This window comes from Neofelis nebulosa, chromosome 5 (assembly GCF_028018385.1).
Source record: "Neofelis nebulosa isolate mNeoNeb1 chromosome 5, mNeoNeb1.pri, whole genome shotgun sequence".
In the NCBI taxonomy this organism is placed as follows: Eukaryota; Metazoa; Chordata; class Mammalia; order Carnivora; family Felidae; genus Neofelis; species Neofelis nebulosa.
The window spans coordinates 155183337-155211117 of NC_080786.1; the positions used below are offsets into that span (position 1 = coordinate 155183337).

General features: G+C 54.4%; 1 protein-coding gene across 2 annotated transcripts in view; it reads right to left on the reverse strand.

The window, feature by feature from the left end:
- The window catches only part of TMPRSS2 (transmembrane serine protease 2), a 35726-nt gene extending 11598 nt beyond the window's left edge, over positions 1-24128 (reverse strand). Inside the window, exons 1-7 of one of the 2 annotated variants that reach the window (XM_058732068.1) lie at positions 23996-24128; positions 15153-15223; positions 12758-12980; positions 7537-7623; positions 6749-6868; positions 1367-1493; positions 6-116 (exon numbers count right to left, since the gene is read on the reverse strand). In XM_058732068.1, coding sequence (XP_058588051.1) covers positions 6-116; positions 1367-1493; positions 6749-6868; positions 7537-7623; positions 12758-12980; positions 15153-15167 — 683 coding nt within the window. In that variant the 5' untranslated portion in view covers positions 15168-15223; positions 23996-24128. Of the gene's footprint in view, positions 1-5; positions 117-1366; positions 1494-6748; positions 6869-7536; positions 7624-12757; positions 12981-15152; positions 15224-23828; positions 23947-23995 lie in introns of those variants that run through there. The other variant, XM_058732069.1, reaches the window with a different exon arrangement.
- Between the last annotated feature and the right edge of the window lie 3653 nt (positions 24129-27781).

Genomic DNA, 27781 nt, shown 5'->3' on the forward strand with positions numbered 1-27781 from the left:
AATACCTGTGGTACAGTTTCTTATAGAGATCCATATGGTTAGCACTTGCGTTCACCCTCATAAAGCTGGTGGCCCCACTGTCATCCGCTACTGCGTGGCTAGAATAGAAACTATTCCTAAAGGAGACGGAAAACCTTAATTAAAATAATGGCTTCATGACAAGCGACGGCAAATCCTTGTGCCGTATCGCCATACTTCTGTCGTACGGTGTTCGGATTAGGGGGGACACCTTAGCATGTGGGAAACAAAACCACAAGGTCTGATCAAGTGACGCTGTCTAATAATCCTCTTTGGACCCAATAACCCGGAAGCGTCAGGTGAAAGCCCTCCGTGGGCCTTTTTCTAATCTAGTTTGGGCAAGGATAGAGAAATAAGGACAGAGGGGACGTGAGTACATGTAACCTAAGAGAATTTACAGATGTTAAAACACTCCCCCGCTATAAAATCCCGTCGGGTCCTGAACACGATGGGGGCGTTACTATGTCCATTGGGGATGGCATTTGGAGAGATTTCGCTGGCTAAGATGCCAAGTTTCTTTCTTTTTTTTTTTAAACATAATTTATTGTCGGATTGGCTTCCATACGACACGCAGCGCTCATCCCGACAAGTGCCCTCCTCAATGCCCATCACCCATTTCCCCCTCTGCCCCACCCCCAAAGATGTCACACTTCTTATCAAGCAGTGATTAATCTTGACTACTGGCATATGGAGAACCCCCCAGTGCTGCGCAGAAGTCACACAGAGACACCCCGAGGAAGACATAGTGACAATACAATCACACAGCCTTTCCCCGTGCGGCCAGACGGCTGCCATGCATGCCAAGGGATACCCTGGGGAGCCCCTGGCTGGGAGCCCCAGGGAGGGTCCTTCCTGCCTCTACCCCCATCCCTGTGGCCACAGGCAGGACTGAATTCTCTTCCACGGCAATCTGATGCCACCTGTCCCCCATTCAAAGGCTCAGTGCGTCCCCCAAGCATGTATGCAGTGAACGTCTGCACATCTGTGTCCTCTGACCTCCCCCAGCCCCCCGCCGCCCCCCACCCCCCGAGCCAGGGAAGCCTGAGGAGGTGAGGCCTCAGTGCTCCTTAAGAGCTCCTTGAGAAAAGGGAGTCCCCGGCCGGCACCCTGGACCTCGGCGACCTTGACCGTGGGTGGGAGTGGACGGGGAACCGGGAGTGGATGGAGGTCCAGGAGGTGGTAGGGCTGGGGGGTAGTGAGTTTTGCTCACCAGGTGCAGGGGACAGGGGCAGAGGGATGCGGTGGGCACCTGCTGGCTTCCCTGACCAGCTCTGGGAAGGAGCCAGAGGTCCCTCCGGGGAGGGCAGAGAGAATCTTCCCTCCGCTTCTGCGGTGGGGCCACACTCACCGGTAGCCCATGTCCTGGCATGCGGCCCTTCCGTAGCCCTCGCTCCAGTCATCCTGACACACAGGGTGCCACGACTTCCTCTGGGACGAATACACCTGGAGGATGAAGTTCGGTCCATAGAGGCGCACTGCAGCGAAGGAGACACTCCGTGAGATTCTGGGGGACGTCCCGACACACCTGAGCCCCCCCCGCCCCCACACAAAGGCTCAGAGGCGGCGACACGAGGGGTCATGTCCCCACGGCACTGACCACGCACCCCTTCCCGGCTCTAAAGTGCTCTTACCCCCAAAGCACTGGCAGCAGGTGTTCAGACAAGAGCCGGAAGGCAGGAGAACGTAAGCGACCGTGGACGGATGAATGGACACAAGGTGGCCCATCTACGCCACGGAGTGTCATCGGCCCTGAAAGGAGGCCCACGCAGGCCCATGCGCTGTATGAAAGGCGCAGAGTGGGGAATCCAGAGCAACACTCAGTGGATTAGTGGTTGCGGGGGGCCCTGGGGTGGGGGGAGGGGGTGATCGTAGAAAAGCCACCGAACTGTATGTTCTCAGGGATGAATTCTATGGTATGTGAGCCATATCTGGATAAAGCTAGTATTTAAAAATAAATGAAAAAGATAAAGGGTTTTTTTTTAAAAAAAGGTCTTTTTTTCAGTTTTATTTATTTATTTTGAGAGAGAGAGAGAGAGAGAGACAGAGAGAGTGGGTGGGGGAGGGGCAGAGAGAGGGAGAGAGAGAATCCCAAGCAAGCTCCGAGCATCGGCACAGAGCCCGATTCGGGGGGCGAACTCACGAACTGTGAGATCCGTGACCTGAGCTGAAACCAAGAGTTGGACGCTTAACTGACTGAGCCCCCCAGGCGCCCCCAGAAATGATCTTTAAACAATCATTTTGAACAACAGATCGACCGTTCTTGCCCAACACCCCGGATCCTGGCAGAGCACCAGAGACATGCCACACACCCCTGGTGCAAGGTTCTGCCTCTAAATTCAGTCACACTTTGCCCAAATGACCTCAGTGCTTATGTTTAAGGAAATGAAACACCTTAGACATCGTCTAAACCTCTCTCTATGCCAGTGACTTCTCCCTCCCTAGGGGTAACCACAATCCAGAATTCCGAGAACGTTCCATGTGTGAACGGCTGGATCAGGAGGGGCACAGCCACAGAGCGGGTCCCACCCATATGGCTTGACGATTAACTGGTGTCACATATTCATACAAATGACCTTGAAAACGGCATGCCGTGAAGGAGGGCAGGCTGCTAAACGCTGTGTGAGGTACGACGTTCACTGATGCACGAAAGCATGTGAGCCCGTGCTCTGAGCTCCGGGGGGAATATATGTGTCTTAAAATATAAAATGAGGACCTGATTATCGCAGACCTCATTCTTGCCCCGCTTCTGTGGCCCCAACTCAGTGGACGTTCTGGTTCATTCCCTGTGACGTGACCAGCCGTGGTCTGATAATTTCCTAATGCTTCCTGGATGGGTGATCCCCACGTGCCATGTGGGAGCTAGCCACAAGCTCCCTGAGGTGGCTAAACAAACCGTGGTCCATCCAGGCAATGGAACATCACTCAGTGCTAAAAAGAAATGAGATATCAAGCCAGGAAAAGCCGGGGAGGAAACTGAAATGCGTATCACCAGGTGACAGAAGCCATTCTGAAGAGGCTATAAACTGTATGATTCCAACCATAGGACATTCTGGAAAAGGCACAACTATGGAGTGGTTGCAGGGGTTGGGGGGAGGGAGGGATGAACGGGCAGAGCACAGAGGATTTTCAAAGCAGTGAGGATACTCTGTGTGATACTGTACTGGTGGGTACATGTCATTGCACATTTGTTCTAACCCGCTGTCCAAATGCAAACACATTACACGTTTGTCCACAATGCCAAGTGTGAACTAAGGACTTGCGTTATAATGACATACTAATAACTGGCTCATCAATTGAAATGAAAGTCCCATACCGATGTAAGGTGTTAAAAATAAGGGCACACTGGTGCAGGGCAGGGGCCCTGGGGCGCCTGGGTGGCTCTGTCAGTTAAGCGTCTGACTTTGGCTCAGGTCATGATCTCACGGCTCGTGGGTTCGAGCCCCAGGTCCGGCTCTGTGTTGACAGCTCAGAGCCTGGAGCCTGCTTCGGATTCTGTGTCTCCCTCTCTCTCTGCCCCTCCCCTGCTCTCTCTCTCTCTCTCTCAAAAATAAACATGAAACAAAATTAAAAATAATTCCAAAATTAAAAATAAAACTGACACTGTAACATAGCAGAAAGTGAAGGAGACGTTTCCTTTTTGGTTTGTGGTAATTTTAGGGATTTTTTTTTTCCTTCCATCTCGTGTCTCTGCAGTCAAATGCTCACTAGGACAGGTGATGGGGATTAAGGAGGGTACTTGTGATGATGAGCACGGGGCGATGTATGCAACTATCGAATCACTCTCCTGTATACCTGAAACGAATATTACACTGTATGTGAACCAACTGCAGTTTAAATAAACACTTAGACAAATGTTAACTAGGAGAGCACGACAGCTGACGCCCCAGAGAGCTGGAAACGGTCCCAAGCTCAAGTTCTTTTCTTTCTTTTTTTAAGTATCAGGAACTTCTCGGCTTTACTGAGGTATAAAGGACAGATAACAATTGTACATACTTAAGGGGTACGAACTGGTGTTTTGAGACGTGTGTACCCTGGGAACCGGGTGCCACCATCAAGCGCACCCACCACCTCGCACAGATCCAGCTTTCTTTTCCTTCCTTTCTCCTGCGGTGAGAACACCTAAGGTCTCCCCTCTCAGCCGGTCTCAAGTGCACAGAACAGTACGGTAACTGGGTCACCTCGAGTGGTTCTCCAGTTTCCCTGGCGACATTTAATGGCCACAGAAACCAGGGCGATGGATGTAGAAAGCGGACTAGCATTAACAATACGCATACGTTCGATATATATATTCAAGAACACACGCACCCCTGGAAAAAGAACGCTCTCTGCCTACACTTGAACGTTTTCAACGGGACGGGCGGTATTCTTTAGTGTCAGAACATGTGCATTTTGGTGAAAATAATGTCCGCCCCACAAGGTAGAAAAACTGCAAGCACATCAAGTGTGTGTTCTGATCCGACGCAGAAGACACGCACGATGTCACGGTCACCTGTTTTGCTTTATATAAATGATCAATGTGGAAATTAAATAATCCCAAGTTAAGGTGGGTCTATCCAATTACAAAATCTGACCCAGCGATCTTGCTTCTGGAGGTATTTCCTACCAATATTCTCCTGTGCCTGGAACATGCATGTTGGGTCCCCCAGAAGAGAGGCCTCCCAAGGCATGTCTACACCCAGGAGCACGGAGTGTGTGGCTGCGGGAAAGCGAGGGCTCACGTCCCAATCAGAAATGGTCCCAGGATGTGCCATCAAGGCCCGTGCAGTCAGCGGGGCAGTGACCACTGGGAGGTGAGGACAATACAAAATATACACACACGTATTTGCTTTTTCACCTAAAAACTCTCCGGAAGAGAAGCGAGAGACGCATATCTGTTGCCCTTGAGAGAGAAACGTGATTGGCTGGTGGATGGGCACATGACCGTGTGTGTGTGCACGCGCACGCACGCGTGTGCGTGCAGGGTGGGGGAGGTTGTGTTTTCCCGCACATCCTCGGGTACTCCCTGATTTTGATCTGCCCGGGTACGTTAGCTCAACGTGTTGAAGGAAACAGACACAACGTAAACATTCAGAAGACAGGGAGGAAGACGAACTTGAACAATTCGTCTTGCTAGAGTTCAGGGTTGCCCATGTGTGCCCGCCCACGCGTATGAAAACACCAAAAGCTATCACACCGGATCGCTTCACCACGCTCTGAATCGCAACGCCCCCTACTTAGGAAAATGGCGACAAATATGTCACCAACACACAGGCAAGGTGGTGTGTTGAAAGTTTAACGAGCTGGGGGGCGGGGGGGGGGTCACTGCCAAGTGCAAACGCTCTCTGGGATACCGGCAAGGCTGTGCTGTGGGGGCTCACGGACCGAGGTGTCGGCCATGGATACAGGCCGCCCCACGGGCCACACAGAGCCGGCGCCCAGGGCCCAGCCTTCCCCACTGGGGGGTCCCACCAGCCGGGGCCAGCGGCGTGTCCCGCACAGGTGCCACGACCTGGCTCAGAGGACATGCAGGAAAGCTGTCTTCACCCTGGAAGGCCCAGGAGAAGAAAGGGGACCCACATCCTCCGCCCCTGTGTTTAAATGTTTTTATGTTTATTTTTTTGAGAGAGGGAGACACAGAAGCCGAAGCAGCCTCCAGGCTCTGAGCTGTGAGCACAGAGCCCGCCACGGGGCTCGAACTCATGAACCGTGAGATCATGACCTGAGCCGAAGCCGGACGTTCAACCGACTGAGGCCCCCAAGCGCCTCTAGTCTGCCTCATGTTTAAATGGAACCCTCGGGAGTTAAGAGAAACAGGACGGGAGAGGAGTAAAGCCGCTCGTGAGATTTCTGGCGATGCCCCTGACGCTACAATGCCGAAACTTCTGTTTGCTTAAAAACAAGTGGTTGTCATATAAACGTGTCAGAGCGTGCGGCAGGATCCAGGGCGCGGGGACGTAGCATCACAGCGCCACGGCCGTGGTCCCCGAGTGCCTGGGTCACACTGCCTAACATGTTCCGCGGGAGGACCGCAACGTAAAAGCTTTTCAAGACAAATAAGCCAGCTCCAGCCAGGGGTGGAGCTCAGTTACCTGCACCTTGGACGATGCTTCTTTCCTCCATCTCCGCCCACCCAGGCCACACGGGCACGGCCGGAAAACAACCAGCCGGCGTGCTGTCCCCTCGGCTGGTGCCGGACTGAGGTCAGACTCACTCTGCGGGTGGCTGTCGGTGGATGCAACACCGCTCCCGCTCAGGCCCCATCTCCGATTACAGCCACGCCACCACCCTTGAAATCACTTGCAACAATCGACAGAAAATACCGAAAGCAAAGCCAGGTGCCCACTCTGTGATGATAGACACACGATTCTAAAGGCCAGCCGGCTTTGAAAGTACATACTGCGCCCCCCGATCTCCACGTTAAATACTTCGCTTCTGCAGTGGCTGTGAGGTGACGCCCCGGGCCAGCTGGGGGCGCCCTGTCACAGTGACCCAGCCCTGCAGTCCCCCTCTGTCCCCGCTGTGTGCTGCTGGGCCAGGAGCACACCCTCTCTGAGCCTGGGTCCTCATCTGCGGTCAGACCAAAGGTACAGCCTCCAGGTAGCGGTTCAGTGACCTCCCGGGTGGCCGTGCCGGACACAGGCCTGGCCATCTTGCCTAGGATGGGGCTGCAGTCTCTGCGGTGGACACCAGGAGCCGGGGCACCCCGGGCAGAGCGGTCGCGTCCCCAGGCGCACGCAGTGCTGCGACTTACCGCATCGGTTCTCGTCCTCCCCGCTGGGGCAGTGCAGGACCCCGTCACACCAGTGAGAGGGGCTGATGCAGGTTCCCGAGGACCCGCACTCAATCCCGGACACCAAGCACTTGTTCTCCACTTGCAGAGAGACGGGAGGGAGACCCAGTCAGCTGGGGACACCAGGAAAACCTCACACACCCACTGCGAATGCCAACGTCCGCTCTCTGAGCCCCAAGCGGCAGGAGAGAAGAGCACATCCCCCCTTTGTCTTTATAAGGAGCGGATGCGTCCTTGACCCCATCATCTACCAAAGGAAACAGGGCTGGCCGTCAGAGGCAGGGGGGGCCCTGGTGCATCACTTCCAAGGGGGCGGGGAGGGGCTCCCAGCCTTGGGCTTGGACAGCACCCCCCGCCTTCCTCAGGTGACCTCTGGATCCGTAAAAGCCCTGAGTCCCCTGCCCCGGGTGGACGGAAAGGCCGGGCTGTGGTTAAAGAGCTGCTGCAGGCAAGACCCGCCCCAGCGCGTAGCAGGTGATGCTGCACAGAGATCCAGGGGACAGGTGGCCCCGGGGCGGCAGCTAGCGCCCCAGAGCACCGCGTAAACCCACCGTGGTCAGTACTCCACCAACAGCATGGGATTCCCGCGACCCATGGGGTAGGAGGAAGCGGGAAAGTGACTCCTAACAACGGGGGCCGTGAGATTGGAGGAGGAGGATGGGGATTCTGCATCCCCGTCACCAAACAGAAGCAACGAGCCCCACCCCCGGAGAGCGGGACACCCCACGAGGATGCCCCCCTGCACTTACTGAACTTCCAGAGCAGGACGGCGGCCAGCACGGCTCCCGCCAGGACGGCCCCCAAGGTGAAGGTGATACACAGCACTTTCTTCGCCTCTGGGGAAAGGGGGGTGGGCACACCATGTGGTTACAGAATTTCTTAGAAGGTACACTCTCACATCTCACCACTGCTTGTATAGTAAAGCATATCATGAGGTAATAACTTTGTTTAAGTTTATTTATGTATTTGGAGAGAGAAAGCCAAGTGGGGGAGGGGCGGAGAGAGAGGGAGAGAGAGGGTCCAAGCAGGCTCCACACGGTCAGCACAGAGTCCGCTGTGGGACTTGAACCCCCAAACTAGAAGATGGTGACCTGAGCCACAGTCAGATGCCCAACCGACTGAGCCACGCAGGTGCCCCATGATAACTTTTTATCCACTTAAAAATGAGGCTTTTAATTTTAAGAACGCATCCTGGGAGGTCTCAACCTCTTCCGCGCACTCAATTTTATGCGATTTAGGGCACAAAAGCAAAACAGGAAGCCATGATATGAAGTAACATACACTTATGTTAAGCTCTTTTAAAAAAAAGTATCTTCTTAAAATAGTCCCATAAGTGATTAGTGTAAAAAATTGCCCCAAAGAGGGAAAATGCCTTGTTTTAGTAATTACAAGCATAGGAGCACCTGGGTGGCTGAGTCGGTTAACTAACTTCGACTCAGGTCATGATCTCGCGGTTTGTGAGTTCGAGCCCCCCATCAGGCTCTGTGCTGACAACTCAGAGCCTGAAGTCTGCTTCGGATTCTCTGTCTCCCTCTCTCTGTGCCCCTCCCCTGCTTGCACACTTTCTTTCTCTCTCTCTCAAAAAATAAATATTTAAAAAAATTAAAAAAAAATACAAGCGTAAGATAGCAGTAATAATGTCCCAAACTATCACCTCCCTGGCTCTGGTGTTCAAGGTAGAATAAATTGTCTTACTCAAGGCAGGTCAGCGAATGGATGCCACGGACCCACAGCGTCCCGTTCGACAGCCACCAGCCACATGTGGCTGTTTGCACTTCAGTTACGTATCATTAGGGGTATTAAACAGTTCCGTAAATTCAAATGCTCAACAGACACGGGGCCGGGGGCTGCTGTACGGAAAGGGCGGGTGTAGAACATTCCCATCACTGCGGAACGTTCCATCGGGCAGTGCTGACATCAGCCTTTTGGTTGGAGGAGGAGCACTGAGCTCACACCTCAGCTACGAATAAAGTCATTTGCAGAGGGTCATCAGCGTTCTCTAGTCAAAACAAAACGAGGGGCCCGTTGTTGTTCAGAGTGTAAGCCAAGGTTCAGAGGGCAGGGCCAGACACGGCACACCCAGTAATTAGTGGCTCCGGGGTGGGGGGTGAGGAGCAGAGGGTAGAGAGGCAGAGGGCAGGTAGGCGGAGAGGGCATTCAACAGACCCTCTGACACCCTCTGTTTATGGGACACCTGGGTGTCCCGGAGGGTGGGGGAGGCCCGGGGAACCCCACCTGTACACGTCTGTGCTTCTGGAAGTCACCCGGGGCGAGAGTTCAGCTACTGGAGTCAGGTGGACTAGGGCTGACCCATCTGTTTGGGCTCAAAGCCACGCCTCTCATCTTGTTATCATGTTCTTAGGAATCACCAGGGAGCCTGCTAACCAGCGTTCCTGGCCTCGATCACCAGGAATTCGGATTCCACTGGGGGTGGGGAGGCATGAATTTGCAATTCTAACAGGCTCACAAGGGAGGCGGAGGCCACTCGTCTGAGGAGAGCCCTGAAGTTACCAGAACTGGGCAGGGCGGAGAGGCAGGGGACGCTCACAGGGGAAATTCCAAATGGCCAGTTTGACCTGTTAGCCAAGGACAGTTTCTCACTTCGGGGAGCTTCCCTGTATGCTGTTTGATCTAGGATAAAATAACGTGCCCGGTGAGCTAGGAGCTATTAAGTATTCTGAACCTCTCAAGGGGCAGAGGGCAACCTGCCCCCCTCTCACTAGGAGCAGGTGTGCAGCGGGACCCCCGATCCCACCTTCGCTGGACAGGCATCCTGCAGTCAGCGTCTGGTCCATCCAGACCTGACTCGGGGCTGGTTTGCAACCGTGCTACTATTGGGTTTAATTACAACTCACTGCCCATGCCCCTTCGTCGTTATTGATTCGGTCTGCCGTTGATTCGGCCCTAGCGAGCCCAGGACCAAGCATGTGCATCACTGACTGTTGGCCCCGATTCCTCCAAAACCCAGTCTTTAAGCAGTGCACGCACTGGGACGCAGCGTGAAACATTTAGGACCGTTGCTACAGCAAAGAGATGCATTATGTCCCCAAATGGCCCTTGCACTCCCGAATCTGTGCTATTTGAGGGCGCTGAAACTTCCGTTCTTTCCTGTGATGACAGCCAGGCTACTGTACGTTTGTCAAAACCCACAGGACACACAAGGGAAAGACTGTGATCCTAATGTAAAATTATGGACTTTAATGACAATGTATCCATATTGGTTCATCGATTGTAACGAGCAGGGCCCGCTACGGCAAGATGAGGGGACAGACTTGGGGGTAAGAGGGGTAGGAGGGACTGCGCCCTGCTGTTGGGTAAGCCTAAAAACTACTCTAAAAAACTGTCTGCTAATTAAAAAAACATTTCCAAGGCCAAACATTAGACTTATAAAATGTCCATTGCATCTATAGAAGCCAATAAAAAAGGTCTTAAAAATAGCAAGCCTAAAAACTACTCTAAAAAAGGGTCTGTTAATTAAAAAAATATTTCCAAGGCCAAACATTAGACTTATAAAATGTCTGTTAAAATAAAAAAAAACAAAAAACAAAAAAAGAGGTTAGAGTGGGAGAGAGCCAAAGCATAAGAGACTCTTAAAAACTGAGAACAAACTGAGGGTTGATGGGGGGTGGGAGGGAGGGCAGGGTGGGTGATGGGTATTGAGGAGGGCACCTTTTGGGATGAGCACTGGGTGTTGTATGGAAACCAATTTGACAGTAAATTTCATATATTAAAAAAAAAAAGTGTCTGTTGCGTCTATAGAAGTCAATTAAAAAAGGTCTTAAAAATAGAAAGGTAGGTTCACTCAGCTGGTTTTGAGTTTAAAGGGCAGTTTTGTAATGCAAAGTCACACATGTAGGCTCATGTTCTTCCCTTATAAAGTCACTGATAAGGACGATGCAGATTCCTGTCCAATTGGCTGTCATCACCAGGTTTCCCCCCAGAACAGTGGAAATGTGGGTGTCAGGTGAGTGGGCGCCCCTTGTCTGCCTGCCCTTTCAAGGTGCTGACCTCAAGAGGGGACCCTTGGTTTCTGATCACCACCCCCTTTTTTCCGGGAGGCAGGTACCACTGTCAGGAGTTCCCTAGCCGTCTACACCCTGGCTTCCTTCCAACCACCATGATGAACTAAGACCGGGGCTTCTGGGAGAGGCTCTACTGACATCTTGGCCGGGTCTTCCGTGGCGGAGGGCTGTCATGTGCACCACAGGTGTTCAGCAGCATCCGTGGCACCTGCCAGTCACAGCCTCTCCCCAGTTATAACGACCAGGCCCTGCCCAGTGTCCGTGGGGGTCAAAATCAGCCCCGATTAAGAACCACGGGTCTCAACCTCCCCAACTACCACCAGAAAGACATCAGTGCAGAGGCGGGTGTTTCCTTGATCCGAGAAGAACCAGTGGAGGGAAAGAGGGAACCGTATAGGAAAGAAGAAGGGGTAACTGAGGAGGAGGAGGAGGAGGAGGACTGAAGGGTAGGAGATGTGGGAATAAAAAGGAGTAGAGGTTGGGGCGCCCGGGGGGCCCAGTCGGTTAAGCATGTGACTTTGGCCCAGGTCACGATCTCATGGCTTGAGTTCGAGCCCCGCGTCGGGCTCTGTGCCGACAGCTTCCGATTCTGTGTCTCCCTCTCTCTCTGCCCCTCCCCTGCTCGCACTCTGTCTCTGTCTCTCAACAATTGGCATTAAAAAAAAAAGTAGAGGCTGACGAGAGGAGGAAGGAACAAGAACCATTTGCGAAGGGTGGGGGGGGGCAGACGGAAGTGTCGGGGCGGAATTAAGGGTGACGGCGCTGGTTGAGGGCTACAGGGGTCCAGAGACGTGCACACGGAGCCTCGAGCAGCACAGGCCACGGGGACTCACTTCTGTGCTTTGCGATGTGCTGCGGGGCCAGGTGGAAATGCACTTTGTTGTTAATTCTTGACCGTACAAGCTGTGTGTACATGCGTGCTTGCAAAATAAAAACCCCGTCGACAAAAATGCGAATTGTTGAGTCACTAATACCAGTACTCGTTTACCTGGTCTACACCTGCTCTGCTGTGTCCATGGGATCCTTTTTTATTTTACTTTATTTTTTTTTTAAATGTGTACTTTAAAAAAATGTTTTAAGGTTTAGCTTATTTTTGAGATTTATATATATATGTATAGAGAGAGACAGAATGTGAGCAGGGGAGGGGCAGAGAGGGAGGCACAGAATCCGAAGCAGCTTCCAGGCTCCAAGCTGTCAGCACAGAGCCCGATGCGGGGCTCGAACCCACGAACCACGAGATCGTGACCTGAGTCGAAGTCGGATGCTTAACCGACGGAGCCATCCAGGTGCCCCATGTGTTTATTTATTTCGAGACAGAGAGGGTGTGTGAGCAGGGGAGGGGCAGAGAAAGAGGGAGAGAGAAAGAGAGGGAATCCCAAGCAGGCTCTGCGTTCGATCCCATAAACTGTGAGATCAGGACCTGAGCCCAAATCAGAGTCGGCCGGTTAACAGACTGAGCCACCCAGCACCCCACCCCCGCCCCCCGCCCACCCTCCACGAGATCGTTAAAGCCACGAGATACGAGATACGAGATACGAGATACGAGATACGTCCGTGTGACAACCACACCAGCCACCTCGTTCGCTGAGCACAAAGGCCTTGTCCCGCATCTCAAACACGACTCGCTGTTCCAGGGAACCGCACCACAAAGACGGGGTGGGTGGTGACTCCCGTGGCCTAGCTCACCGTTCATTCCGCAAGACCCAGCGACAGGCCCCGCAGGCAAGAGCAGGACAGGGAGGCCCTGCGTGGGGACAAGGCTGCGACAGGAGGGTTAAGGAAAGTGAAGAGAGGGCTTTGCAGCGGGCTGAGGCCGAGGCGAGAAGGGCAGGGACAGCGAGGGAGAGGGGAGCCCCGGCAGACAGAGGACGGTGAGCGACAGAGCCACCGGAGAAGACAGGCCCCAGCGCCTGGACTGTTGTAGGAAGTAGATGCAAAGGGGTCCTACTTGAGGTGCACACTGTCCCCGACGGGGACTTGGGCTGCGTGTGGCTGCTGGGCGTGGAAGCGTGCGTCAGCACCCTCGGCGCGTACTGGGGCACCGCGGGCGGGTAGTAGGGAGCCGGATACACCGAGTAGGCGCTGGGGACCGCGGCGGGCCGCGGGGGGTACAGGCCTTCAGGCTGGTATCCATGGTTTTCGTAGAAAGGTCCGACACGTGGCGGGGGCCCCTGAACAATGAAGAAGAAGATGAATCACATAAAACCCCAATTGCCCTAAAGGTTACACGCCCACCCACGTCCTCGGACAAGGTACTGATAAGGCTGCTGCAGACTCCTGTCGGGCCGAACACGGAACTTACCTGCAGTAAGGGCTAGCCAGAACTTCCAGCTAGTTGTCAACGGTTTTTGTATTTGCTCACTAGTCATTTTTTGAAGTAAAGAGCGAGTAACGGTCAACGCCGCAACTTAGTGAAGAATAAAATGTGAATTAAACAAAAAACGTGCAGGAGTCTGGGAACGGGTCAATACCCAAACCCGGGGACGGAGATTCTCAGGGGAACGGTACCGGCTGTATCTGAGCGGCAGCCAGGCACCTGCATTCACGACCTCCTGGAAGCAGGACCCCCCAACGATGGGGCAGGGATGACTGACGGATGCGCCCATTTTGCAGAGACAAACGTGAACGATGGAGGCTAAGAAATTTACCTAAGGGTCCACGTTATACATGCTATTCTAGAAGTTCTTTTTCTATCTCCTCGTCTCTTACAGAGACGTGTCGCCGTTTACTAACGGACATTTAAATAGCTTGTGGATGGGGGCTGTGGGCGGGCACGTCCGCAGGGAGCCTGAGGGGTTCTGTCGCCCTGAGGGCAACCGCTGGGTCTCAGCGCACAGGGTGTGCAAGCGGCTGCCCCAGCCCGAGCTTTTTTTCCGGCTCCCTCCACCTTCTCCAAATGCCCTTCTCTTCTCCCTCTGCCTAAACGCCGCCTTCTCCCGGCTGCCCCTTCAAGACCCCGCCTGGACCCCCACCGTGTCCTCTGTATCCGTCCTCCTTAATCGGCCACCGGCTGGGCCACGCTGGGAGGCCACGTGTGCCCCCCTAGCCTTCTTCCCACTCATTCATTTCTTCCGTTTCTTGTGGACCATGGTCTCCGACAGGACTGGTATTCCGAGCAGAGGAGGCATCACGCTTAGCATTTTAAGCGGGGCCTCCAGGGAAGCGGGATTATACAGCGATGCACCAAAGGCGGGCTCTCAGGGTTCACCTCTGCTTAATAACTCACTGACGCTCTCCTTCAGAAGTTCAAAGAGTGTAACTCTGAACCAGAGCAGTGCACAGAAAGGGAAACAGTGTAATCTCTAATCTAAATGGGGCACCAGAGGCAAAAAAAAAGCACACGTGTTTGGTCTCTATCGGAAGCATCTAAGAACATGCTGTCCCACCCAGGGAAGGTTGTAGCAGGCACAGTGGCCTGTCCCCGCAGAGTCTTGTGCAGCGGATAGGAAGTTTTAAATGGATCCAGTGACAGTAGCTACCAGCAATGGCTAAAGGGGAAAAAGCGTAAAGATCTATTCTCCAGATAGAAGATACGGGAAATGTCTGTTATGACACACAACTGCCCTGAACGCGTGCATTCCCAGGTATAAGATAAATCAGTGAGACTTGGGTGGATCCTGAGAAACTTAACAGAAACCCATGGGGGAGGGGAAGGAAAAAAAAAAGAGGTTAGAGTGGGAGAGAGCCAAAGCATAAGAGACTCTTAAGAACTGAGAACAAACTGAGGGTTGATGGGGGTGGGAGGGAGAGGTGGGTGGGGGATGGGTAGTGAGGAGGGCACCTGGGTGTTGTATGGAAACCAACTTGACAATAAAGTTCATATATTGAAAAAAAAAGATAAATCAGTGAGAGATAATGGGGACCAAGGATAAGGACACTGCATTAGTCTCCAGAGTTGCTGGCGGTGGGGGCGTCCAGAGAGAGGGATGGTCAGCCCAGTGGTCCATTCGGTCACAGCCTCCCCCGGGTCATCAGGACACGCGGCTGCACAGGGGTCTGCTGTCCTTCCCTGGGACTGCCTCCCTCCCGGCACCCTCCTGCCCCTTTTCCTTCCACACATCCTATCCTGAAACCCACCCGCAGGGCAGGAAAAGAAGTGGCCCCAGTGAGCAGTGCACATACCCCACAACCGCCCCACAGCTCTGGGGCGCTCTCAAGGGGTGCAGCTGCTGTGTCCGCACTCCCGCCCAGCCTCACCGAGAGAAGGCCCAACCAGCATCCATGGAGCACACGCATTCCCTGCGGCCAGCTCTTAAAATGCTGCCCAGCACACACCTCAGAAAATAACAGCAGGAATTAAGGGCACAAAGAAAAGGCTGGGGAGGTAATTATTAACCACTTACTGAGTTTAAAGCCATCCTGAGTTTATCAGCAGCATCAGGTAATGGTAGAGATCCGGAACGTTCAAGACGACCTAGAAGACAGAATGATAAGACTGTGGTACCTCCATACCGGTGAGTTTTTAGGAGACCCATGGGGAAAGAACCAGAAGGCTTTCTAGGTGAGAGTTAGCTCCGGAAGAAACAGAAGTTCTACCCGTTCACCTTGGCCCTCACCTTCGCCCGCCTCTTCCCCGCGCACGGGCGGAAGGAGCCTGGTGCTTGCCTGCATTAGGGTCCAAGGCCAGAGACGCTTAACACGGCTCTGGCCAGACATCCCCAGGCTGCCTCTTGCAACAGAGGATCCCGGCAATAGAAGCAGGCACGAGGTGCCTCTCAGACCCTCAAGTTCAGGCGAGGTTAACGGGGGGGGGGGGGCAGAGACCTGGGGTCAGCTCGTGGCAATACCCCTTCCTGGAGGTATCACTGCATCAGCACCTGAACCTCTCTGAATCTGGCACAGAAATGGATATGGAGTCGGGCATGGTCCCGTTCCAGTGAGGATTTTTTTTTTCTTTTTTAACGTTTACTTATTTTGGAGAGAGAGACAGAGACAGAGTGTGAGCGGGGGAGGGGCAGAGAGAAAGGGAGACAGAATCCGGAACAGCGGTCAGCACAGAGCCCGACGTGGGGCTCAAACTCACAAACCGCGAGATCGTGACCTGAGCGGAAGTTGGACTGAGCCACCCAGGCGCCCCCCCCCCCCCCCCCCCCCCCCGCCGTGAGGATTTCATGAGGGGGCCCAAGCAAGCAACAGCTGGCCAGGAGAGGCTCCCTCCCTCGCTCCTGCTGAGCGCCCACGGGGACGGGGTGGGGGTTGGGGGGGTAGGTGTCCCCCGGAGAGCACGTGGTCCAGAACTTAGTACCCGAGGGAGGTCACACCGGACTTTCCAAATAAGCCATGTGGAATCTCCCACTTCTTAATAAACACATGTAAAAAACCCTCCGTAAAACACGTCCACACACGCCCATTACACCACCTACTACCCCGAATCCAAAAAAAACACTTCGGAACTGACCATTTTGATCGTTTCTGAGGTTGGCGGTAATGAAAAGAAGGTGCTTTTGTTTGCAGAGGTTTGTGAACAGTTGTGACAGCAATTTCTGGAAACACCATCCACACGGGATGCGTTATAGTAAAGCCCCCGTTCGGCCATCACTCCCTCCCTCTTGTGGGCACAGGAAGGGCTGCCCTGGGCCCCTCCCTGCTGTCCCGGAATGGCCACAGAACACTGCAAGAAATGGCCCTCCAAGCCCTCCACCCACGAGACCGGGCTCCCAGTGAGAAAGTTCTGGCCTTCACACTGCCTGTAAAGTGCCTGGCACACAGCAGGTGTTCAAACGGCGGCCGGCAGCACAGTGCAGTGGGTGAGCCCGTCCCCTCCGGGACCTGGGACCTGGGGCAGGTCAGCTAACGTTCCCATGCCCCAGCGTCCTCATTCACAAAAGGAGATCAGAGCAGCCCCCACTACCGGGTTGATGAGCTGTGAAATGAGTGGATACCGATGTAGCCCTCGGTGTCTGCAGCAAGGTCAGAGATGCAGACATTTCTGTTAAATAAAAGTGATTATAAAGCTGACAGATGTTGCCGCTGGGGGGCTGGGGGGCTGGGGACTGAGAGGAGGCATTTGCAGACTTGCCTTGGGTACTTCTCCCCAACGGCCAAGTCCGCCCGCCCCGAAACCCCAGGGGAGCGAGATGCGACACTCCGGCCCACGATCATCACTGGACTCGTCAAACTCAAAACGCACGTTAACTTGCTGTAAATGAAAATGTGAGGGTGGCTTTGTAATCTTGGGAAACCTCCCTGAACGGGTCACGATAAACAGGCACCACGTCATTTCTTTACTGTTCACATAGAGCCAAAATACACGCGTGAGTCCACAGGGATAGCTATGGGATTTTTTCACTTTAAAAAATCAAAAGGGGGCAACGCTGTTCTAGATACGAGGAAAGAAACCTGACCAGTATACACTTGGGAGGGTCCCCATGGAAGCCTCTACATGGTGTGATGATCACATATTAAAACACCTGTCCAGGGCGCCTGGGTGGCTCAGTTGGTTAAGTGACTTTCGATTTCGGCTCAGGTCATGATCTCACAACTCGTGAGTCAGAGCCCCGAGTTGGGCTCTGTATTGTCAGCTCAGAGCCTGCTTGGGATTCTCTCTCTCCCTCTCTCTCGGGCTCTCTCTCTCTCTCTCTCTCTCTGGCTCTTTCTCAAAATAAATAAGTAAACTTAAAAAAAAAAATCCACCTGTCCTACGTGTGCCCCTTGAAGAACAAGGGCTCTAAGACCCAACACATACAGTGTCTCCCGCTCCCCTCTGGTCCAAGTTGGGGGAAAAAAATCACAGCACATCCCCAAGGTTACTTTGCGAAGCACTCTGCCTAAGCAAACATTCTCGGCCCTCTGGTTTCCGGCTCCCCGCGCCTCTGAGCTGTCTCACAGGTTATAGGTTTGGGTGAAGTTTCAGGAAATGAAAATCTGATCCCTCTGGCATCTTTCCCGGTTTGAGAGCCCTCTGAAAGGAATGATCACTCAACGCTCGAAATCCATGCTCCTTGTTCATTCGAGATCCCTAACAGAGAGAGACGAGGAAGCCAGGGAAGGAAGGAGCCCAGGCGGCCACAGCCATGAATGATCCCGTAAAAGCCACAGGACCCAGAAGTCACGACAGGATAATCCTATCTCATCCAGAGATCCCACAAGCCACACAACCTTAGAACCAGAAACACCCGGTGCGCCCAGATCAGCCTCCCCGGACTTTGGAACAGAAGACAGGAGTCACACTGCCTGTACTTTTCTCTGGCTGAAAAGAAAGGAAGGGGCAGGGTCTCACTCTGGAACTGGATCTCTAAGAAGCCCCGCCCGGGAGGCCACACGGGGTCGGGTTCATCTTCAAAACCGGCACGTGTAGAAATAAGGTTACGTGTCACAAAAACACACAACAAACCAAAACAAACACAAACCTCTACGCATTTCCACAGCCAAGCAAAGCTCTTCAACTGGTTTTTGAGCCGAGCAAGACAGCCTAGATGGGGAGAGACGTGGTTTCTCAAACATCCTTTCCTATCATTTAAAGGACACAGATGCTTGTCCTCGATTCCGGAAAGCCAACCATAATGAAGCACTTTTCTCTTTAAGTGACCAAAGAGCAGATGTGTGACCAAGCTCCTAGCCCCTCCTTGTCCTCGGCCAGCTCCCCACGCCGGCACCGAAAGGTCCACTTGAGTCACACAACACGACACGGTGGTTTCGGTCACTCAGGGCTCTCTTTGCAGAGAGCTGGGTCACCCCGAGCACCTGCCCGGCCACTGCTCGGCAGGACCGTGCCGTGGAGTCCTGCCTGCACCCTGTGACATGACGAAGCTGTTTCCAAGCGATAAATTTCTTCTTTGGAAATCTCAGAAAGCATTTGCTTTCTGAGGCCCCCCTTCCTTGACCCCTGTACCCCTTTCTTCAAACTTCGAAGCGAGCAATACTGACAGACACTCCTTATCCAATGAACAAATGATCAAGGACAGCTCCTTTATGCCTCAACCACTGCGTCAAATCACAAGTGCCGTTATAGGGCGCCTGGGTGGCTCAGTCGGTTAAGCGTCCGACTCTTGGTTTTGGCTCAGGTCCTGACCTCGCGGTTCGCGAGTTCGAGCCCCGCATCTGACAGCGCAGAACCTGTTTGGGATTCTCTGTCTCCCTCTCTCTCTCTCTCTCTCTCTGCCTCTCCCCTGCTCATGCTCTCTCTCTCTCAAAATAAATAAATAAACTTAAAAAAATGTTTAACCCCCCCCTCCCCAAATCCAAAGCGCTGTTAGATGCGAATTATCGGACAGTGGTGGGTTTAAGAAGCAAGTCAACATGAACGAGTATAAGACAATCGGACAAAAGGCCTACGCGGTGATTCACACAGGAACAGTGCAGGCACACAGAGGCAGAGTCATCACCTCAGGAGAGGTTCTGCCCGCATCCTCCAAGTTTCTTTTTCTATGAATGCCTCATTGTCCCGGTTGAGATTACAAACTTTTTAGGGCAGGAATTGGGTCGGGTCCCTTTTTTTCTTTCTGTCTTTTTTCTTACAGCTAAGCTTTGTTAGCTTACTAGCATACAAGAAAGCGTTCCGATAGTTCTTGAGTTCCAGAGGCCAAAGGAGTAAGACGGAATCTGAGGGACAGCGCAAACCGGAAAGTCTGCACCTGGACAAAACCAGCCTCCAAGGTGAGGACGTGGGGGACCTCACGGGGCCAGGTGCACAAGACTAAGTGCACACCTAATGTGACAGGCCGGCTGGGGAGGCGTCCGGGTCCCTGCAGGAGAGAGGAGTCCCGAGACGTGCAAAGGCCCCGGCTAGGGTTGAAGACCTTGCCCAAGTCTATGTGTGGAATGGGATAATAAAGTAATAGGGTTGCTTCGAGGACCAAGTGTGTCCGTTTCCAACACCGTGGCCAACACACGCTAGGCACTGAACAATCACATCGTGACAGCAGCTAAGATTTGCTTGCCTGTAGCGAAGGGACTGTCATGTGCGAGAGACATTCAGTTTAGTCTGTGTAAATCCAAAGGACGCAGCCAGAATCAAAGCGGTCAGCAGTATCAGAAAGGCAGGTGTAACCCAATCCCGGGAAACCAAATTTCCAACAGTGAGGAAGTTTAAATAGTCAACTAGTTGCCTTGGAGAGAACAGAGTTCCTCAAACGGAAGCATGTTTGATCTGAGACTGGCAGGTGGGCTCTTCACGTGTATTGGTCCACGCGTATTCTAGAAGGGTGCTGAGCTTTGACTGGGGGGGCCAGGGACGATGAACTCTTATTGCCTGAGGTCAGACACCCGAAGAATGACCCAGCACCCTTGGAAAACAGGCCCCACGTCCCCGGAGTTAGATCAAGGGTTGAAATGAGCTCAGGTGTGGGGTCCTGCCAGGACGGCCCCTCGCAGAGCAGTGACCTTGAGAAACTCCGATGCTGGGTCTCCTGCCTCGTACACCAATCAGTGGTCATGAGGCCCAGGCCACGTCTCCTTCCAGCTCAGCTCTCGCTTGATGAGATTTCTCTGTCGAATGTCCGCTGGACGCCACGGCCTCCTACCGGTTTCCCCTGAGCCCCCAATCTCTCCTGCCATCGCACGAGCTTCCAGAATGCTGCTACAACACGTGGTGCCCTTCAAACGTCCTGTGCTCCCTTACCACACCCCTGCACCCTCATACAGCGGGGACGCCCACGGCTGAGCTCCATCCACACCAACAAAATGCCCTGAGTTTCTACCCAGCAAGCCCTGTCCTCCTCCTCATGGACTCGCCTCTACGAGCATGTCTTTGGGCCACCTTCCCTCTTCAAAGTTCACACCGTTCACAGTCCACATGACTGCCCGCACTCCCACCTGAAAATCGGCGTCTGCCTTTCTCCCCCGATGCCTCTAAGGCTGCCCGTGACCGTGGCATTTCCATACGTGCTGGTGCCTCTGCTCCCAACCACCATGCAGTGGCCGGCCGGGACAGACAGACTCCCTGGCCGGCTCTTCTCCTTCCTGATGGCCAGCTTTGCCCCTACGGCGTCCCCCTCAAACTGCCTGTATGACCAGCCAAGCCCTTTGCTACTCCCCAGGATTCCTCATGTACTTGAGGCCAGGGTGGCCCAGAGCACAGAGGGCCTACTACCCAGGCCCTCTACCCCTGGCCCACTACCCCTGGAGGCGTACAAGCCGGGGCTCCCCGAGATGGCCCGAGATGGTGCTGGTCCCCAGCACCAAACCAGGATGAGACTCATGGTGCTTTCCCAACTCAGGTCTCAGTGCTCAGGTATGTGATGCCTTCACACCCCATCCGCAGAGGCCACCAACTCATCCTGGGAGGACCCAATGTCAGCAGGTCCCTGCAGGTGCCCCAGAAAGGTGGGGTGGGGAGGGCGAGCAAAGCCCGAGCAGCTGTGAGAAGCAGGATGACCCCAGGAGATCCAGAGCAGCAGAGGAAACCAACATGGAAAAGCACTCAGACCCCGAGAGCCTCTCCAGACGCCCTTCACCTCCTTCATCAGAGGCCGGCTTCCAACCTGTACGTAACCGAACTGGTCACCGCTAACTTCGACCCTGCCAATTTTCCTATTATCAAGGCTTAGACCTGCCCCTGGCCCCCAAGCCCTGGGATTTTCTGGAGAGCTTAAGAAAGTATATTCCCAAGCTCCGCCCCGCTGTCAGTCTGATACAGCGACTGGAACCAGGACAATTACCTCGATCTCATTAGGAAGCTCTCCCAGGACCCCTGCCACAGGTTTGGGTGGAAAAGAGTGAGCCACCGGCCTGGGCTCCTGCTGTGCACTTCCGGGTAGGCCCCCAGGTATCTGGGCTTCCTTGTCTACTGCACATGTTCGCCTGAGTCTTGTCCCTCAATGTCCCAATAGCCAGGGAGTTCAGCTCTCCCTGCGGAGGAGTCCTGCACACGTCTGCCTGGATTATTCTGGAAGATTCAGCACCGAGTCCAGGTGGGGCTGTGGGCAGGTGCTCCAGTATTAGGATAAGGGGAACGAGCCTGGCCCCCAAGCAAGTCCCTTCCGCGTGAGGTTTCCTTGGGCCCCGCTCTCAGCACCCTGAGCCCTTGTCCACATGGTTTCTATGACACTCCCATCTTCTAGAGGAAGGAAAGGCAGCCGCACTACCTGTCAGAGCCCTAAGGAGCCAGACAGCCTGGCTTCTTCCCCAGGTCTTCCCAGGGGTTACGGGACCCGGAGCAAGTATCTCACCTCTCTGCCTCAGTTTCCCCATAATTAAGTACGCTACAAAGAGTTTGGAATGACACCTGGCTGGAAGAGAGTGCCTCATCCAGGTTTGCCATTATTAATTATAACACCAGTGCGGCCCCGTTTTCTCCTGCAATTCCGGGGACTGAGCCCAGGGCAGAGCCAGCCACGGGTGCGAGGCCCAAGCTCCAAGCAGCGTCCGGGGCTCTGGCAACAACACAGCCTTGTTAGGAGAAGCCTGACCTTGTGAATGTTGAAGGGAAAAGTGGCTTGGCCTGACTCATCCAAGCCAAGAACAAAGGCCACACTGCTCCCGGGTTGATATTTAAAAACAAAAAACAAAAACAGAGGAAGGAGTTGAGTGACCGATCTCCAGGCAGAGGGTCTCCACTGCGGGAACGCCCCCCACCCCCCAACTCTTGGGCTGAGCGTTCGCTTGCTTGGCCATGCCCTTTCCTGGTAACCCCAACCCCCAGTAAGGCCTGCCGTGGTGGAGGGAGGCAGGCAGGCCTCACCTCTGGAAACGCTGAGAAAAGGAAGCCAGCGACTTCCTGGGGGCTTCCCCCCACCCGACCTGGCCCACCAGGTCCCTTTGCCTCACCCAGCAGCGGCAGCCTGAGAGCCTGCGTCCCCAGGTTCCTGGGCCTGGGTAATCTTTGTCCCCGTTCCCAGCCCCTACCGGCCTTCAGGGGAGGCTGGCACCGGCCTCACTTCCGGGAGAACCTCCCCCCACCTCCCAGGCTAAGTCAACAACCCGCACTTCAGGGTTCCTGAACACCTTAAAACTCCCTCCGGGCGGCCTTTGTAAGTTTCCATGAGCCTGGTGAGGCTCTGTAGCTGCTAGGCCAGGAGCACAAAGGCCAGCGCCCCCCTGGGTGTGCCCATCTTAGCCCCGGAACTGCTGCGCCAGTTGGAATCTAGGGATCCGCTGTGTCAGGGCCGAGCCCCTGGTGACGCCTGCCCACCAGGTGGACCTCGGCCTCCCAGCTATCATTTCCCTCCCAAATGAGCCACTAGGATTCCTCTTGACCGCTCCCCGCCTCCCCTGTGGGTTGAAAAGGGATTCGGGCTTTGGGATTCCAGGCCACCTGGCTGTGCCCTCGGGCGGGGGCGACCGCTTCAGCACCGGCTCAGGGCTCTGGGCTGGCAAATGCCCTCTGGAGTGTGGACGCACGAACTTTGGGGCCATAAGGCAATTCTTCCGCAGAGCACGTGGGGCCAGGGGCAGGACACCTGTCCACGGCCAGGCCGGTGCGCTGAGCCCCGCAGCCACTGTCCAGGTCCGGGCCTGACGGCGTGCGGTGGACCAGAGCGCCGGGGTGGCCCGTCCTTGTCCCCGGCAGGGAGCGCGGGGCCAGAGCCAGGAGCGCTCCTCCCGGGCGGCTTCCTGCGGACCCCGGTGCCCGGGCGGCCCGGCTTTGATCCGGGCTGTGGGCCAGTCCCTCCCCGGAACGGCCGAGCCTTTCGCGCCTCGCCCGGGGGGCCCTCCGGGCCCTGTCCCCGCCGTCCCCGCCGCGCCGGCGGTATCGCTCCCGGAATCTACAGCGAGTTTCCAGTTTCTCCCCACCTCGGGAGGGAACCAAGAAGTAGAAGGAGTTCAGGTAACACTTCGGGGCTGCAGAGATTTTCCCGAAACAAAGAAACGGATAGGCAACGCTCTGTCCTCCTCACCCCCCCAAAGGAAAAGGCGCACCCCTGGTCCCCAGCTCCGGGGCCGCAGAAGGCGGGGGGTCCTGGAGCCGGCTCTGGCCGAGGGGACCCACCCCGAGGGACCCCGAGGCACTCTCTGCTCCGACCAATGAGCCAGGGACGCGGAGCGACGTTCCCGGCTGCGCGAAGCCGGCCCCCTCCGGCCCCCACCGAGGGCGCGCTGCCCGGCCCTGCCCGGGGCGTCCCGCCGGCGGGAGGACGCACCTGCTGCGCTCGCGCTGCTCACACCTGGCCTCACCTCCAGACGCCGCCAACCAGGGCGGGGGGGGAGGGGGACGCTTGGGTTGTCCCCTGGCACCCAGATCCTTCTTTTCGCGCCTGGGACCCGCGCCCCAGACTCCGCCGGGAGACCCGGCCGGCGCGCCGCTCACCTGCGGGGCTCCCCGCCCGGCGCTCTCCGCCCCTGGCTCGTCCTCCCCTTCCTCCTCTTCCTCCGCCTCCTCGGCCTCCTGCGGAACTCGCGTCTTCCTCTGCCCGGAGTCCCCGCTTTAATCCCGGGAGGCGGTGTCGGAGCGCCCAGGGCGACACCCCTAAACGCGGTCCCGGGGCACCGCGGGCACCGGGAGGGGACGGGGCGGGGCGGCGGGAGGAGGAGTTTCTTCCCGGGAAAGCCCGGGGCGCTCTCCCGGTCCCCGCCCGCGGGGTGGACCCCTTGGAGCTCCGGCTAGGTCCCCGGAGGGCCGAGGGGGGCGTAGGGCTCTGAGGGGCGCGCCTCCCTCCCCACGTCCCCTGGACCGCCCCCGTTGCGAGCGCTTTGGGGCCCCGAGGTCTCGAGTTTGGGTTAAGGAGGGAACTTCTGGGGGGGGGCAGTGATTGAGTCCCCGCCGGAGGCCCCCCCCCCCCGGGAGCTCCTGGACAGAGCGTGTGGCCTCTGTCCCCACGCAAGGACCACCGAGGACCCTCTCCAGCCCTCCTGTGCCCGCCTTTGTTTTGCCTTCGGATCCCAAGTCACCCCCACCTTCCCCTTGTCCCCAGCAGTGGTGAAAGGGCTGCCCAGCATCACAGACAAGGGGTGGGGGGGGGGGCGGGAGGAAAGCTGGGGAGATAAACCTTCGTCCAGAAGACAGGCTCTTCCCTGTCCTTAGGAACTCTTTCCAAGTTTGCAATACACAAAACATGGATTGCTTTCTGATAAAGTGGGAGCGGAAGAAAACCTACCTCCTGCCAACTCACATGACTCCTTGGCTGGGAGCTGGGCTTCCCTAGTAAGTTCTTCCCTTCCCGACCTTTCCTTTGTCTCCCACCCTCACAGCCACCGAGGGGACCATCCCGAATATTCCCCGGCACCCACCCATCTCTCATACTTTACAGGTGTCCGGGTTGTCCCCAGTAGAGGACATTGCCCAGGCGGGGTTGTGAATGACAGATAGGTCGGGTAGGATGGTCTCCTCCTGGCCACTCACTTATCTTGGTTTTGAATGGCGTGTTCAGGGCTGTCCAGAAATGAGCCCATGTTCCAGCAAACCCCCAAGTCCACCTTCACACCAGGTGGCACATGTGTCTCTGTGTTCATCCCTCTTCTGCTGGTTATTCTCACAACGTCCATTTCTCCTTCTCTGCACTGCTGCGGGGAATGTTTGTTGGAGTGGACACACCTCCCAGGAGTTGACCATCAGCCTGGGAGCCAACTTGACTTCCACGCTGGAGGTGGCCATGTGGCCAGTCTCGGCTCAGCCGCTCTGTCCCGTTCCCTGCCAGAATTCCTGCTTCAGGGATGAGCTCACGACTGGCTCATGGCCCGTAAAGTGAGGGGCTTAGGGGAGGGGCTTGGGGATTTTCTTCTCAGGGAACGTCCAGAAACCTACTGCCTTGTGCAGTGGAGAAAGTTCCTCCTTCCAACATGACAGCATAGAGAAGACTAGAAAACCAGCTCTTCATGGCATCATTGAACCACAGCATCACATCGGCTCCCAAGTTAGGCCCACATTGCCACCTCTTTCATGAATACAGGCGGCAAATCAGAATGGCTTACCAAGGGGAGTAGCTGTGATACAATGAAAGCAGAACCTTACTTTTTTTTTCATTAAAATATTTTTAAACGTTTATTCATTTTTGAGACAGAGAGACAGAGCATGAGTGGGGGAGGTGGGGAGAGAGAGGGAGACACAGAATCCGAAGCAGGCTCCAGGCTCTGAGCTGTCAGCACGGAGCCTGACATGGGGTTCCAACTCATGAGCCATGAGATCATGGCCTGAGCTGAAGTTGGACGTTTAACCAACTGAGCCACCCAGGGTTCCCTGTTAATGTCCTTTAAAATTACAGCTGCACTGGGGCCCCTGGGTGGCTCAGTTAAACATCCAACTTCGGCTCAGGTCATGGCCTCACGGTTTGTGGGTTTGAGCCCCACATTGGGCTCACTGCTGTCAGTGCAGAGCCCTCTTGGGATCTTGTGCCCCCCCCCGCCCCCCCCGCTCAAAAATAAGTACACGTTAAAAAAATTACAGCCGAATTTGCAAGAAGAATTGGGAACTTCCCGGACACAAAAGTGAAGTGTGGGTCTGTATCCGGGGAAGGGAGGAAGGAGCCACAGTGGCACACATCCTGAAGCCATCAAATGTTCTGAAGAGCTTTACGCCCAGGGGATGAGGGTGAATGGCAAAGTCAAAGGCTTCAGCAAAGTGGGAAGTTGGCTAGGATACCACCACAGCGTGTCAAAACACACAAAGCTCTCTCAGAAAGAAAGAGAATTCAAAGAAAAAATTGCTATCCTTCCCACTGGAAGGTGATGACCAACAAACTTGTCTGTATCTTAGTCTTAGCTCTCTGTAGAGAAGGAATAATACTCCCCTAAGAATTTGTAACTACAAACAGGTCCTCCTATGACAGTTTAAGTTTTGAGCCTAAATTCTTACTACCTTGGTGGCCAGAAATCATCGAGCCAAGAATTTAATCTAAGGTGGTTCTAGATTGGGGGATGTCCCAGCACACGGCCAGAGCCAACTTGGATCCTCTTTCGTGGAATGCTGCTTGTGTTGGTTGATTTTATGTGTCACCTCGACTGGGCTAAAAGAGGTCCAGCTTGATGGTAAAACATTGTTCCTGGGTGTGGCTGTGAGGGTGCTTCTGGAAGAAATTGGCATTTGAATTAGTACACCGAGCACTGCCCTCACCAATGCAGGTGGAGGCAGAGGGAGGGCGAAGTATGCTCTCTCTGCCTGACTGGGGCATCCATGTATGCCCGCCCTCCAACATTGGTGCTCTTGATTCTCAGACCTTTGACTCAGATTAAATCACGCCGCTGGCTTTTCTGTTCTCCAGCGCGCAGAGAGCAGATTCTTGGCCTCCATAATCACACGAGCTGATTCTGAGAGAGAGAGAGAGAGAGAGAGAGAGAGAGAGGAGAGAGGTGGATCTATCCTGTTGGTTCTGTTTTCTCTGGATGACCCTGACTATTCACCCCTCAGCACAGTGGGGGGGGGGGGGGGGAAGTCCTATACAGTCACAATTAAAGAGAGCATTAATTTAGTTTAAAACAACAAATAGAAGGCGTTAGGAAAAAAGTCAGCGAGAACAACAAGACCATAGCTACTGGAGTTATTAGATACAAATGAGAAAATAAGTATGTTCGCTATATTTTAAAAAAGAGAGACTCTACAAATGAATAAGAAGCAAGGATCTGTAAAAATAACTTAGCAGACCTGCAGGGAGAAACACTAAAGAGAACTTTCAAAGAAAAAGAAGCATTCCAGTAGCTGAAGAGGGAATCCATGACACGGACCGGAGAATTTATCCAAAATGCACACAAAGGGACTAAGTTATTTTTAAAAATATATGAAAAAGAAGCTGAGTGGTATGGAGAATAGAGGAAGAAGATCTAAGCTATGTCTGGGGGCTCCTGGGTGACTCAGTCGGTTAAGCGTCTTTCTCGATCTCAGCTCAGGTGTTCATTCTGAGGGTGGTGAGTTCAAGCCCCCGTGTTGGACTCCTTGCTGGGTATGGAGCCTACTTTAAAAAATAAATAAATAAAATAAGTCTGATTAGATCTCCAAAATGTGATAACAGAGAGAATGAAGTAAAAGTGATGATTAAAACTTTTCTAAAATTGATAAAAGTCATGAATCTTTATATTATTGAAGCACAACAAATCCAAAGCAGGAAAAAGAGGAATCCATAGTTAAACATCCTATAGTAAGAACGCAGAACCCTTAAAATAAAGA